We start from the raw sequence: 13,937 nt of genomic DNA, 5'->3' as shown, positions 1-13,937 counted from the left end.
CTTAGTAATGAAAGTTTACAGCTGTAGGCTGTATTTTATCAGTAACCAATAGGCAGTCTGCTGTCATAGTAACTAATACAAACCCCAAACCTGCACTAGGATGTTTGAGGTCTCCTTAATTCCTTACAGCATCTTTACAAGAAAATCATGTCAGTATTTCATCAAAAAGACGGTCTAGATATGTAAAACGAAACAAGATACCGTTTAGAAGTACTTAAAGGGTTAGTTCACCCAAAAATGAAAATTCTCTCATCATTTACTCACCCTCATACCATCCCAGATGTGTATGACTTTCATTCTTCTGCAGAACACAAATGAAGATTTCTAGAAGAATATCTCAGCTCTGTAGGTCCATACAATGCAAGTGAATGATGGCCAAAACTGTGAAGCTCCAGAAAGCACATAAAGGCAGCATAAAAGTAATCCATAAGACTCTAGGGTTTAATCCATATCTTCTGAAGCGATCTAACTCGTTTTTGGGTGAGAACAGACCAAAATGTAGCTGCTTTATCACTGTACATATTGCCATTGCAATCATTACACTTGCTAGTGCTTGACGCATGCACGGAGCGCTAGATGGCGCTAGGAAGTGTAATCAAGCTTGAAATAATGATCACCAAGGTGACTGCTGTCAAGATTTACAATAAAAAAGCAGCTATATTTTGGTCTGTTCTCACCCAAATCCAGTTGGATCGCTTAAGACGACATGGATTAAACCACTAAAGTCATATGTAGGCTATTCCTTTTATGCTGCCTTAATATGCTTTTTGGAGCTTCAAAGCTTTGGGCACCATTCACTTGCATTGTAAGGAGAGCTGAGATGATCTTTGTTTGTGTTCTGTAGAAGAAAGTCATACACATCTGGGACGGTATGAGGGTGAATAAATGATGAGAATTTTATTTTGGGGTGAACTTTCCCATTAAAAGAGAATATTCAGGAGTGGGCCTGTATAGTTCACTTTCATAGATTAAATGTTATCAGTTAAACACTTTTCTTGTACACAATGTTAGTTCTTCATCTCAGTTTGGTGACAAGTGTTATTATGGACTGCTTTTGTGCATTTGGAGTGTGCAACTTTGTAGCTGGATTGTATTGTGGCTAGAACAGTGTATGGCATTTAATCAGATCTACAGAGTGAAAATACTTAGAATATCCTTTGAAAATATAAATACAGTGTTTAAAATGTAATTTTCCAATTATAATTTGTGTTGGAAAATCTTTAAAGGCCATGTTTACATTTGCAGATTAAGCACTGTTTGATTGTATTATATCCAGGTTGACTAGGGTAAAAACTTAATCTGTGCCTAGAAATCCAGACCAGCATTTTTAACAGTGACCTATTCAACATATAATACCAATCATTTAAAAATGGCTCTCTCCTGCGGTTTCAAATAAATAGAAAACTTATTTTAATCTTTGTGAAAGGTTTAGAAACTTTACAATAAAACCAAATACATGGCATTAAAACAACACTCAACCAACTTTGTGTCTGTGCTGGGGTTTGGTGACTTTAATCAGGTATTCAGAGGAAGATACAGGGTTGGGCTCCGTTTAAGAAGCTGTTACAAAGAGAAAATGGAGAGACAATTCAGCAAAGCTGCCCTCTTTCAAAACACACTGATTTGTTTGGCACCACCTTCCAAAATACAAAACCAAACTAAAATCTCGGAAAAGAAACAAGATGGCAAATAAATGAAATTTTCCGTCTCCCACCTATACTGTCTAAAGTCTTTCTCCAGCACCCAAACCACCACACACAAAAACACACACATTAAAAAAAAAAAAAAAAAAAAAATAATAATAATAATAATGCCTTGAAAGATGATAAAATAAAACTTTTGTATTTCACTCTTTTTTTGTTTTTGTTTGTTCAAACATTTTAAAATAATCAGTTCAAAAAAAGAGGAACTGTATATCAAATTTCTGTAACTTTAAATCATCTGCCTATGTGATACTTGACTGTCACACATAACATTTACAAAAGTAATATTTGTCCTCTCTCAAAATGCTGCTTAAATTTAAATTATTTTGTCCTCTGACAACCACGCGCCCTTAAAACAAACTTCTTAATATAAGCCCATCTAATTCAAGAAAGACAAACACCTTTGTCTTAGATGACTGCCCACTTAAGGATGGAACTTTTCATTAGAAGTGCTTGAGAATAAAGAACACAATACCAACTATGTCTAACTGCATTTTGGAATCGTCAACAGTATTTTAAACGAGAAAAATAGAACTGCAATGTAACATGTTAATCGTAACCCATCATGCTGGATTTCTACCACTATACATTTTTAAGATAGTCTGGGACCAAACCCTAGACCTTGACCTAGTCTGAAGAACAAGGCCTAACCTGTAACCAAACAAATTTGTTAATAGGAATTACCAAGTGTGCACACATCTTTTTAGGCCAATGCAAATTTGTACATTACATCTTAGATGTAGTGTATGAACGGTAGCACCAATGCATAAGTGTCTTTAGAATTTATTTTGTTTTGCAATTTAATCCAAGGGCTTGACGTGTAGGTTTAAAAAAAAAAAAAAAAAGCCAACAAAACAAGACATTCTTACACGCAAAGAAGCATAAGCAAATTTCAAATTTCTTAGACATGGCATTTTGTAAACGAAAGTGGATGCAAAAAAAATAAATAAAAATAAAATAAAAATTAATTCTCCTGTCTTAAGTAAACATTTTTCAAAGAAATTTGTTGGTCATAATGCTTATTGGGGTGAAAATTTTCCAACTCCTGGTCATATTCCAATCCCCCTTTATATGAAAGTATTTAGCAACTAATGCTCTACCAATGCAGAAACACATACATGTGAGTGTGGAAAAAGTATAGCATCTTTATATAACGATTTAAATTCTTTGAGACTCCATTTTCCACTTTGGTACATAAACGCTGCATACCAAAATATATTTTTAATGCAACGCAAAGTGAAAAACAAACTCTTTCAAAAAATAAAAATTTGGTTCCCAAGTCCCAAATTTCCTTATGCTACTTCATACCATTTACAATCTGCTTGTGTAGTATAAATGTACACATTTTTTCATGTAGATACATATGTAACAAAGACACTGAATTAATGGGGAGCAGTTCAACCTAGAGTAAATCCAGCAGATGGCAGGCTAGACACCATACATTGAATCAAAGTTGTCTATAAATTAAGGTCACAGAATTGTTAATTATCTACATTAAACAGAAGCAGATAAAAGTGAACTGATAATATAGTAAAAGACGGAATTCAAAATGTGAAATTTAGCATGGACTAGATTTTGCAGTATGAAAAAGTAACAATGAAGAATCTGGAACTTTTAAACCAAATAGCTTTTTTGCATTACATTCTCTACCATATTCCATTCCAAACCTCTTAAAATATGTATATAGTCAAGCAACCTTTCATACTGAGTACAAAGTCATTTAGGGCTCATTCACTGGAAAAAGAAAATAAACCAGCAAACAAAAGCCAACATACCTCAGAAATAAAACCTTTGTATGTTCCTCTTAGCACTTAACACACAAAACATATCAAATACAACAATATAAAAGGTTGCAGAGTTATAGTGTGCTAAAATATTATATTGCTTTTAAATCACCCCTTTTAGTTTAGATCCTGCTGAGTACTGCCCATGCTGCGTGTATGATGTATTATTAGTATACAAGGAAACGGCAACCGATTTCTGGTAGAAAAGTTAGCCAGAAATGTTTATGAAATCAAACACCCTTCAAGCAATTTGCCGTTACTGGAAACACACATTAGCACTTTTCTTGTTTACAAAAATTAATAAAGCCATATTATACTAGAATTATCAGTAGTCACACTTTTGATGAGAAGGGGGTTGGGTGGAAATGTAACTGAAATACCTATAAGCGGACCTTTATGCAGTGCTTAAAAGAAATTATACATAAAATTATGGCTGCACTACCAAACTGGTATACAATATCAACTTTAAGATGTAATAGTAAAAAAAAAAAAAAAAAAAAAAAAAAAAACCTGTATGAATTGGTAGCTGGGTCAAAACTTGTATTCAGGAAAATGTAAACCATTCTTTGAAATCATAACTCACATCCACATTAAATTTTTATGAAAGATAATTTCACAAATGAAGCAACCTAAATCAAAACATATTGGGGAGAAAGAATGTTTAAACCAATAGTCAAATCAATTTAAATCCATTCATCACAATGGCTGTACTAAAAGGATTACTAAAGCAAAGAAAGTGTCTTCTAATTTAAAGGATGTAAATCATTGTAAGGGTCTCTCTTATAACCTACAATTTTGCATCAGCTTTGTTTTTCAGTTTGATTATTGTATTAACTTCTTACCATGTTGTATTTTTCTAAGATGCTGTCAAAGCTCCGTGGAATTGAATGGGAACATTAAAAAAAGGTTGAATGAAAACAGCACATAAAAGTGGCGGTGGGAACAAAAACATACAGCACTTTTTCCTTCAACACACCAAACCTCACACAACTCTATCCTCTACAAATAATTTGGAAGAAAAATGCAAAAAGCAAAATAAATTATTTGCGGAAAGGGGTGCAATCATAGTGCTTCCAACCAGACTTCTGAGTATTCATAGTTAGGTCACAGAAACTTATACTATTAGGACTGAGACTAGGTTCACAAGCACATGCACAATCAGTAGGACCTCAGCTAGAGTGTATCCTAGATCAAACGTAAAAGAGAAGCTACAATTTATAAAGGGGAAATTAAAGAACATTCTTAATGTTTAACTATGCCTTTTTAATTATTTTGTGATCAACCCTGGAATTAACAGACTGAAAACGAGTCAATAATAAATGCTGTTGAACAGAATTATCTAACTGTATGCTCAACCTATTGCCATGTCTTTCCTCTCTTTGTATTTTCTTCTTGCTGATACAGTATGCTGTTACAAGTGAACAGATTAACAGGGCTTAGGACAGTGTTGTTAAGAGCCCACTGTGGGCCCTGCGCTTGCTGTTCTTGAGAGGATCTTCCCATCCCTCCTCTGGATTATGGTTGAAGGTGATAGGAGAAAAGTTGCATTGGTATGCCTGTGTTCAGCAGAAGATTCATATGTTACTGCTTCCTAGGAAATAAAGGAGGGTACACATCTTATGCGAAAGTCAACACAAACTCCTACTGAATGCAATTTCTATTATTTGACTTAATCATGATTTCTTTCCTATTTATAGACTAATGGGTCATAGCAGTGTACAGTTGATCTCCTAATGTCAAATACGTTTCTTACCTCTGCACTGTGAATCTGGAAATAAAGGAGAACAGAGCGTACTTTGCCACCAGCAGTCTTCTTGCTGGATATTAGTTAAGCACTGTTCTCCAAAATTCAACAGAGTAAACTGTGAGGTAAGGACACATAGAAAGAAAGAGGAAAGAAACATTAAGTATTAGAAATGTATAAAATGTGTAAGGATTTATACATTGGAATTGTAACTTTTTTTTTTTTTTACTTCTCAAAAGGTTTATATTCACTATTCACTTCCTAGGTTTATATCCAACTATTCACTTCCGTTGAGAGCATGTTGTGGTTCCGTTGAGGGTACGCTGTGCGCGACTGGCTGCCGCTTCTACTAGTCTTCCTCTGGTTGTTAACCCTATAACGCCGTGTGTATCATATATGATACACGATGTTTGAGGGCTCCTGTTTCACTCTCTGTTCAAGCTGGTGAGCCAAACAACCTTTGACTTTACAGGGTTAATTTTGTTAATTTTCTCTGATCAGACTGCTGGTCCCTGCTCGGTTTCATCATATGGACGTTCTTTTTTTGTTTACACACCTGGATTGTCTCTTGCTGCTGGTGCATGTTATTTGGATCTGTGTTTTTCCTTCATACGCGCTACTGGACTAACTGCTGGACTAGCTCCTTGGCTGCTGGACCATCATCACTGGCTCGCTGGACATTTTGAATCCCTGGATTGACCGTCTCATTTGCGATTTGGATTATTCAGATCTTATCATACAGCTGGATATTTGCTTAAACTCCTCATGCTAAACTACCTGGTTACAATGCTAACTCACCTGATGCACCACTCCCGGCCCTCTGCTGCCCTTGTTATGCTCTCTTCATCCGTTTGGTACTGGCGAGGAGTAGGTTCCCATTCTCTCACTAACTGTGTCTTGCAGTTGGAACTGTGTGTTGTGGCTGGACTACGGCTTGGTGTTTGTGATGTGCTCCAGTGAGATTTCTGATTAGCAACACGTGGTGCAGATTTCGAAGATTACATTTTCTGACCTCTGACTTTTAGTCCTAGTGCTATTTGAGTTGCTTGTCAACTTCGTCTACATCTCTGTGATGTTGTGTAACTACTCATCATCACAATTACGTGGACTTAAGTCCTTTTTCCGCCTTGACTCTGAAACATTTGAACTCTGTAAAAGCCTTAGAATCGCATTAGGTTAACTCTTATTATCTAGCATTTAAGTTTTCTTCCATGCTTGTAATACTAGTCTATCGTCCTCCCAAAATGAACTGTAACTTTTTGTCAGAACTATGTGAAATCCTAACTGTTGCCTGTGCTCTATCTACTATTGTTATATTACTTGGAGACCTTAACATACATAGATACCAATTCTGTATTTTCTTGTGAATTCATATCGGAGTTTACATACACCTTAGCCAAATACATTTAAACTCAGTTTTTCACAGTTCCTGACATTTAATCGTAGAAAGTATTCCCTGTCTTAGGTCAGTTAGGATCACTACTTTATTTTAAGAATGTGAAATGTCAGAATAATAGTAGAGAGAATGATTTATTTCAGCTTTTATTTCTTTCATCACATTCCCAGTGGGTCAGAAGATTACATACACTTTGTTAGTATTTGGTAGCATTGCCTTTAAATTGTTTAACTTGGGTCAAACATTTTGGGTAGCCTTCTACAAGCTTCTTATAATAAGTTGCTGGAATTTTGGCCCATTCTTCCAGACAGAACTGGTGTAACCGAGTCAGGTTTGTAGGCCTCCTTGCTCGCACATGCTTTTTTCAGTTCTGGACACACATTTGGATTGAGGGCAGGGCTTTGTGATGGCCACTCCAATAACTTGACTTTGTTGTCCTTAAGCCGTTTTGCCACAACTTTGGAGGTATGCTTGTGGTCATTGTCTATTTGGAAGACCCATTAGCGACCAAGCTTTAACTTCCTGGCTGATTTCTTGAGATGTTGCTTCAATATATCCACATAATTTTCCTTCCTCATGATGCCATCTATATTGTGAAGTGCACCAGTCCCTCCTGTAGCAAAGCACCCCCACAACATGATGCTGCCACCCCCATGCTTCATGGTTGGGATGTTGTTCTTCGGCTTGCAAGCCTCACCCTTTTCCCTCCAAACATAACGATGGTCATTATGGCCAAACAGTTTAATTTTTGTTTCATCAGACCAGAGGAAATTTCTCCAAAAAGTAAGATCTTTGTCCCCATGTGCACTTGTAAACTGTAGTCTGGCTTTTTTATGGCAGTTTTGGAGCAGTGGCTTCTTCCTTGCTGAGCAGCCTTTCAGATTACGTCAATATAGGACTCGTTTTACTGTAGATATAGATACTTGTCTACCCGTTTCCTCCAGCATCTTCACAAGGTCCTTTGCTGTTGTTCTGGGATTGATTTGCACTTTTCGCACCAAACTATGTTCATCTCTAGGAGATAGAATGTGTCTCCTTCATGAGCGGTATGATGGCTGCGTGGTCCCATGGTGTTTATACTTGCGTACTATTGTTTGTAAAGATGAACAGGGTACCTTCAGGCGTTTGGAAATTGCTCCCAAGGATGAACCAGACTTGTGGAGGTCCACATTTTTTTTCTGATGTCTTGGCTGATTTCTTTTGATTTTCACATGATGTCAAGCAAAGAGGCACTGAGTTTGAAGGTAGACCTTAAAATACATCCACAGGTACACCTCCAATTAGCCTATCAGAAGCTAATTGGCTAAATGCCTAAAGGCTTGACATCATTTTCTGGAATTTTCCAAGCTGTTTAAAGGCACAGCTAACTTAACGTATGTACACTTCTGATCCACTGGAATTGTGATATAGTCAATTAAAAGTGAAACAATCTGACTGTAAACAATTGTTGGAAAAATTACTCATGTCATGCACGACGTAGATGTCATAAACGACTTGCCAAAACTAAAGTTTGCTAATATGATATCTGTGGAGTGGTTAAAAAATGAGTTTTAATGACTTTAACCTAAGTGTATGTAAACTTCTGACTTCAACTGTACATGGTCATACACTGGATCGATTATGCTCATCTGGTCTAGATACCATTGCTGTTGATGGAACTAATATTGGTATATCTGATCACAAATTGATTGAATTTTCATGTTTTTCTATCCGTAAACCAGATGTGAAATCATCAGTTCACTATTGTAACTTGAAGTCTATTGATCCTCTCTCCTTTTCAACTTCTATCTCATCCTCTGCTCTTTCTACTTGTCCTAATCTCTCCAGTAATTATGATATTCTAGAATTATACAATTCAAGTATTACATTCGTTTTGAATGATCACGCTCCAATAAAATCCAGGCTCATTCCTCCCCTTGGTTCACTCCTGAGCTCAGAGCAATGAAAGCTAAGGGGTGCCGTCTCGAGCGGATTCTTAAGACTTGTCTCACTGTGCATTCTATAGCATACTCTGAACACATTTCCTAATATAGTTTAGCTCTCAATTCTGCATGTTCTTCCTATCTTTCTAATGTCAATGCTAATTTCAATTGTGCAGCCCAGAACACTTTTTGCTACATCTCAAAGCTTATGCAGCCTCTTGATGTGGCACCGCATCCCCCTGATCAAATGTGATGTGATTATTTCTAACCTCCCTTTCCTTTTTAATGTATTAGAAAGAGTTGCTGCCTCTCAGCTGCATGCTTACCTATCTGCTAACAGTCTTTATGAACCTTTCCAGTCTGGTTTCCGGCCTAAACATAGTACAGAAACTGCATTAATGAGGGTCTTTAATGATCTCCTTCTCTCTGCTGATTCAGGTGCACTAAAAATTCTAATACTACTTGACCTGAGCTCTGCATTTGACACCGTCTCTCATCACATTCTACTTACCCATCTTCCAGAAATCGGTTTCACTGGTACAGCTTTAAACTGGTTCACTTCCTATCTTACTAATAGGTAACAATTTGTTGTTTATAACAAACACAAGTCCTCAACTGCTGCGGTACAATCAGGGGTGCCTCAGGGTTCAGATGTTGGCCCAATTCTTTTCATAATCTATATGCTGCCACTAGGTCAGATAATCAGAAAGCATGGGTTAAATTTTCAGTTACGCGGATGACACTGAGCTCTACATTAGCACTTCTGTCAAACTTCTGTTTTTCCTCTTCCAGCACTTTCTTCCAGCATTCACAAACTTAAGCACTTAAATTTTTCTCCGATAAGAATTGCTGACTGGTCTTAAATCACTCACTTCCAAATATTCAAGCATGACGCTAGATCTTGATGGTGATTTAATCTCGCCCTCCTCTACAGTTAAAAATCTTGAAGTGATTTTTGATTCTGCACTGTCATTAGATTCACATGTTAGTATGATTTTGAAAACAGCCTTTTTCCATCTTCGTAACATCTCTCAAATTCGCTCCTCTTTAAGCCCCAAGGATGCTGAAATTGTTATTCACTTTACATTGGTTTGTCTACAAAAATACTCAAATGTTAACAATACGTATAAAACTCTCCAGCTCGTCTTATTATGCGTTAAAAAAAACTGCACACATTACTCCTATACTTTAGAACCTACACTGGCTGCCTATCATTCAGCATTTACAGTATAAGATCCTCATTCTCTCTTACAATGCCCTTAATAAACTTGCGCCTCAACATCCTCTGATGCTGGCTTTTTGGCTGTCCCAAAATTTAGACTAGCTTCAATGGGTACTAGGTCTACCAGTGTGGCTGGCCCTTAAACTTTGGAATTCACTTCCTCCAAATCTTAGGGCTGCACCTTTTATGTCTGATTTAAAAAATTCCCATTTTTTTCCATGTTATTTTCAAGATGAATTTCACTTGCTGTTTTTTTTTCTTGTGCTCTATGTATGCTTTTGTTTTGTTTGATATTCCTGTAAAGCGACCATGGGTTTTTGAAAAGCGCTATATAAATAAAACGTATTAATATTATTTTTATTATTATTATATTTTCACTTTTTAGGGAAAAACCAGTAAAGGTGTTTACATGCAACACAACATCGAGGTAATGGGTAAAATAAAAAGAGTGTTAGAACATTCATGTAAACATGCTCAATGTTAATATCAACAGACAACAGGCTTGCTAATTTAATATGATGTCTATGTGTCTCAGCAGGTTGGACAAAAACTTCATCCAACCATTTTGATTTAACTACTGTGGTTCAGCAGCACATCTCACTTACCTCATGCATATCTTGAACCACATCGAGTGACTTCCCACTTTTTGGAATCTGATCTGTTGCAACACATTGGCAAGACTCGGTCTCTCTGCAAGACTCCTCTTGTTGAAGAACAGAGGAATGCACCTGAGAACACAATGCTGACACTGCTGCCATCTCACAATGTATGCATATCTCTTGTTCAGCAATTGGCAGAAGGGTGCTCCCACCCTCCTGCGAATCAAGTGATGTCTGGGCACTCTTCTCCATGCCAGACTTCTTTAAAATGGGTAAGAACTTCCCAGACTCTAATTCCGATTTCCCATAGTAAGGGCCCTCACATTCTGCATCGTCCTCAAGAGGCTTGAGGTCAGCCTGTGGGTCATCAAAGCGTTCTGTATGACCAGCTGGAAGACTCACTTCTTTCTCAGACTCGACATCTGATTCACTGCATCCACCTGGAGACAGTTCAGAGGCAGATATTGGCCGGAAATGAGTCCTTGGTGAAATTCTAATGGCCCGATACTGAGTTCGGTTGATGCCATATAACCAAGGGCAAAAGGGCTCATTGTCTGAGTCTGAGCATAATATGGATTTTGGCTTGAATCCCGGGCTGAACGAGGCCATATCCTCTGGCTCAAAGGAACACTCCACATGCAGGACCTGGGAAAAAGGGTTGTTGAGATCAAAGGATGAAAACGGGTAATCTAGTCCCGGCTCTTCTCCATGGAAGCCTCCACATGATCCAAGTAAATCTTCATGGAAGAAAACAGAAAATCCCTTATTCAAACCATCCCCTGGTCCCCTGTTAGTCTGCTCATTTTGACCAAGGGACACAAGAGGTTTCCACAATGGCTTGTGGCCAGGAGCAAAGCAACTGCTTGTGTTCATGAACACATCTGCTCCTGCAATGGTTACCATATCAGAAGATGTGGCCGCAGCACATTGCAACAAACTGCCACAAGCATCACCAGGTGGAATCATAGCCCATTCCCTGTCACCACTTAGAGTCTTCAGCTCTCCATAAACTCCCCCAAGGATAAATGACGTGCTGTCCTGTGCATTACAATTCCAAGGCTTGGCTGGTGTCGTATAATCACCATCATCTATTTTAGAGAGCTTGTTTTTAGGAAGTCCTTCATCCTTTTTCTGCCCATCCCAAAGATGGTACTCAGAACGTTGCACAGCTTTCCTTTGAATAATTTCACCTTTTATATCCTTGTCAAGACAACTGCATTGGTAGGCAGTAGCCTCCTCTGAAAACAAGTGCTCCCCTGTATTCTTTACCCCAAGTGTTAAGACACAGTCTCGGTCTCCAATAGCCATCCAAATGTCTTTTATTATCCCTGAGGTGTATTCATCACTTTGATGATTTGGGACATCTGAAAACACAACAGCATTGTACAGTTTACTCTCATCCTGCTCTAATGCTATGCCACAAACTGACTCCAATTTTGATTTCTTTTTGAAGGCCTGGTTTGAATCGGTGCCTACACTTGTTTCTTCCAGCTGGTGACTTGAGTTCTCTTGCAAGAAATCCAGAAGTTCTTCCTCCAGGTATGTAGGTGGGATGAGGGGGATACAACTGACCTCTTCATTACCAAACTGAGCAGATTCATCTGCTGGAGCACTGATCTGCTCACTATCTGACCGTGTCTCCTCTGAGTGAGACCATGGACTGCAAGTCCTTGTTGATAAGTTAGAGCAGTGTTCTGTTTCATCAAAGGCACTGTTTTTGGTCCAAATTAGCAAACGAGATTGTTTGTTTCCTTGTGGATCTAAACAGCTACTTGAATCTATGTTGTCCTGACCACCTGTAAGTGAGTCACAGGAAAAAGAAAAAGTAGGGCTATCATACTGCAACTCAAAAAGCGAAAAGCAGGAGTTTAGGGCAGAGATGCTACTGCTGGCTTCTTGGAGATGAGGACCTACAAAAGCTCCAGACACCTTGCTAAAGTTAAATGGAACACTGTCCAATGCTGGGGAGAGCCTAAGTGGAGAGTCACCTGTACAGCTTTCTCCCTCTAAATCCTCCAAACTAGAAGATGAACAACACTCCCACACTTGTGCAATGTTTTCCATATCCTGTGTAAGAGAAACATCAGCTTCTGAGGCTCCCAGAGAATCAACCCTTTCCCCTTGCAGCTCAAGGCCATCTAAAACTACACTGTCAGCTTCAAAGTGTTTCCGCTCAATACTCTTCTGGCGAATCATGTTCAAGATTCGACTTTCTTGTACCGCATCTGAGGCACTAGGATCCAATATGGATTGATAAAGATCAACTTCATAGAAGTGAGTGAATTCAGACAGATGCTTGTCATCTAAATCTTGACCATCTTCAGGAGGGCAACTTGTAATCCCATTCAGTTCAGTAGCCTCTTCGTCACCTTCACCAGGCACCTCAATAAAGTGCCCATCCACAAAAGTGCCTGCTGCAAGGTATGCCCTTTGAAAACATGAATTTGAAATGCAAATTCCTTGAATTCTCTCCGACAGACAGTCCACATCAAATGACATAGCCAAGTCATTGGGAGAGTCTTCTTTACTCCGATACTTTGTCTCCAATTTACTTCTACTGAGTGGGACAAAGTATTCAGAGATGGGCTCTGTGTACCAAAGAGGCTCCTCCATATATTCCTTTTTATTGACCTCTCCTCCTGAATCCTGTGCCTCAACCAGGTTAGCATCTTTGCGGATCTCCCTCAGAGGTCTCTTGCCTTTTTTCATGTAGTGCTGCTGTTGCTTACATGGGCCTCCAGTGGTACTGATGTTGCCACGTGCATTTTTACGCTCCTCTTTGTCAATAACTTTCAGGGCCAGTTTGACCTGTCCACTATTCTGTTTGTTTTTGCGTACTCTTTTGTTTCTGCTGCTGACCTCTCGAGACTTGTGTCTGATACGGACTGCTTTGCAACTAGAGATCTGGTCACCCTGGTTACCACTGGAGCTCGAGCCAGCCTCACTAGAGCCAGAGGACCATGACCTGAGACGGAATCTCCCCTCAGACCGGTGTCTGGCCTGCCTCTTACTTTGAGGAGCAACCTGATCATCAGTAACTACTGTTGCGCTTCCATGGAATCGGTTCTCCTTCTCCCTCTTAGTGCGTCGCTGCTGGGCCTTCTCGTTGGTTGTGGAGCTTGGTGCATCAAGTGTTCTGTCCCTAAAGGCTTCACCCTCGCTGGTGCAGTCTTTTGGGGAGGACGTGTCTGTACTTGTTTGAGGGACAACAGATGATGATGAGCTAGAATATGAGCAGGCTTTAGCTTTGTTCCACACGGTCATTATTTCTTGGAGACAAACAGGCTTTTCTGACAGAGGTGGAAAGGCTTCATAATACCTCAGAGGGAAAACAAAAAAAGAAAAATCTTAGTAGCTTCTTTTAATGCAAATAATAAGAGTATAAAGATCATCTAGAGTTGCTATTTGAGACTGCTGTGGTAACTAACTACATCTTTATACCCTCATAATTGTGCCCAAGCTATACACAGCTAAATTGCAACAGCAATTGATGCTTTTCTGTGCCAATCATCTATCTACTCTGTATCAGAGGCACTGTAAACTAGGGATGTGCGAGAGTAGTCGACT

General features: G+C 38.7%; 1 protein-coding gene across 3 annotated transcripts in view; it reads right to left on the bottom strand.

Annotated features, from left to right (window-relative positions):
• Positions 1-1,483: 1,483 nt before the first annotated feature.
• kiaa0232 (KIAA0232 ortholog) overlaps positions 1,484-13,937 on the bottom strand; it is a 48,233-nt gene continuing 35,779 nt past the window's right edge. The window contains exons 6-8 of one of the 3 annotated variants that reach the window (XM_051717860.1): positions 10,377-13,689; positions 5,241-5,349; positions 1,484-5,078 (exon numbers count right to left, since the gene is read on the bottom strand). In XM_051717860.1, coding sequence (XP_051573820.1) covers positions 5,062-5,078; positions 5,241-5,349; positions 10,377-13,689 — 3,439 coding nt within the window. In that variant the 3' untranslated portion in view covers positions 1,484-5,061. Of the gene's footprint in view, positions 5,079-5,240; positions 5,350-8,875; positions 10,149-10,376; positions 13,690-13,937 lie in introns of those variants that run through there. The other 2 variants (XR_007899266.1, XR_007899267.1) reach the window with 2 other exon arrangements.

This window comes from Myxocyprinus asiaticus, chromosome 2, assembly GCF_019703515.2.
Source record: "Myxocyprinus asiaticus isolate MX2 ecotype Aquarium Trade chromosome 2, UBuf_Myxa_2, whole genome shotgun sequence".
In the NCBI taxonomy this organism is placed as follows: Eukaryota; Metazoa; Chordata; class Actinopteri; order Cypriniformes; family Catostomidae; genus Myxocyprinus; species Myxocyprinus asiaticus.
This window is presented reverse-complemented; position numbering and strand designations above follow the sequence as displayed.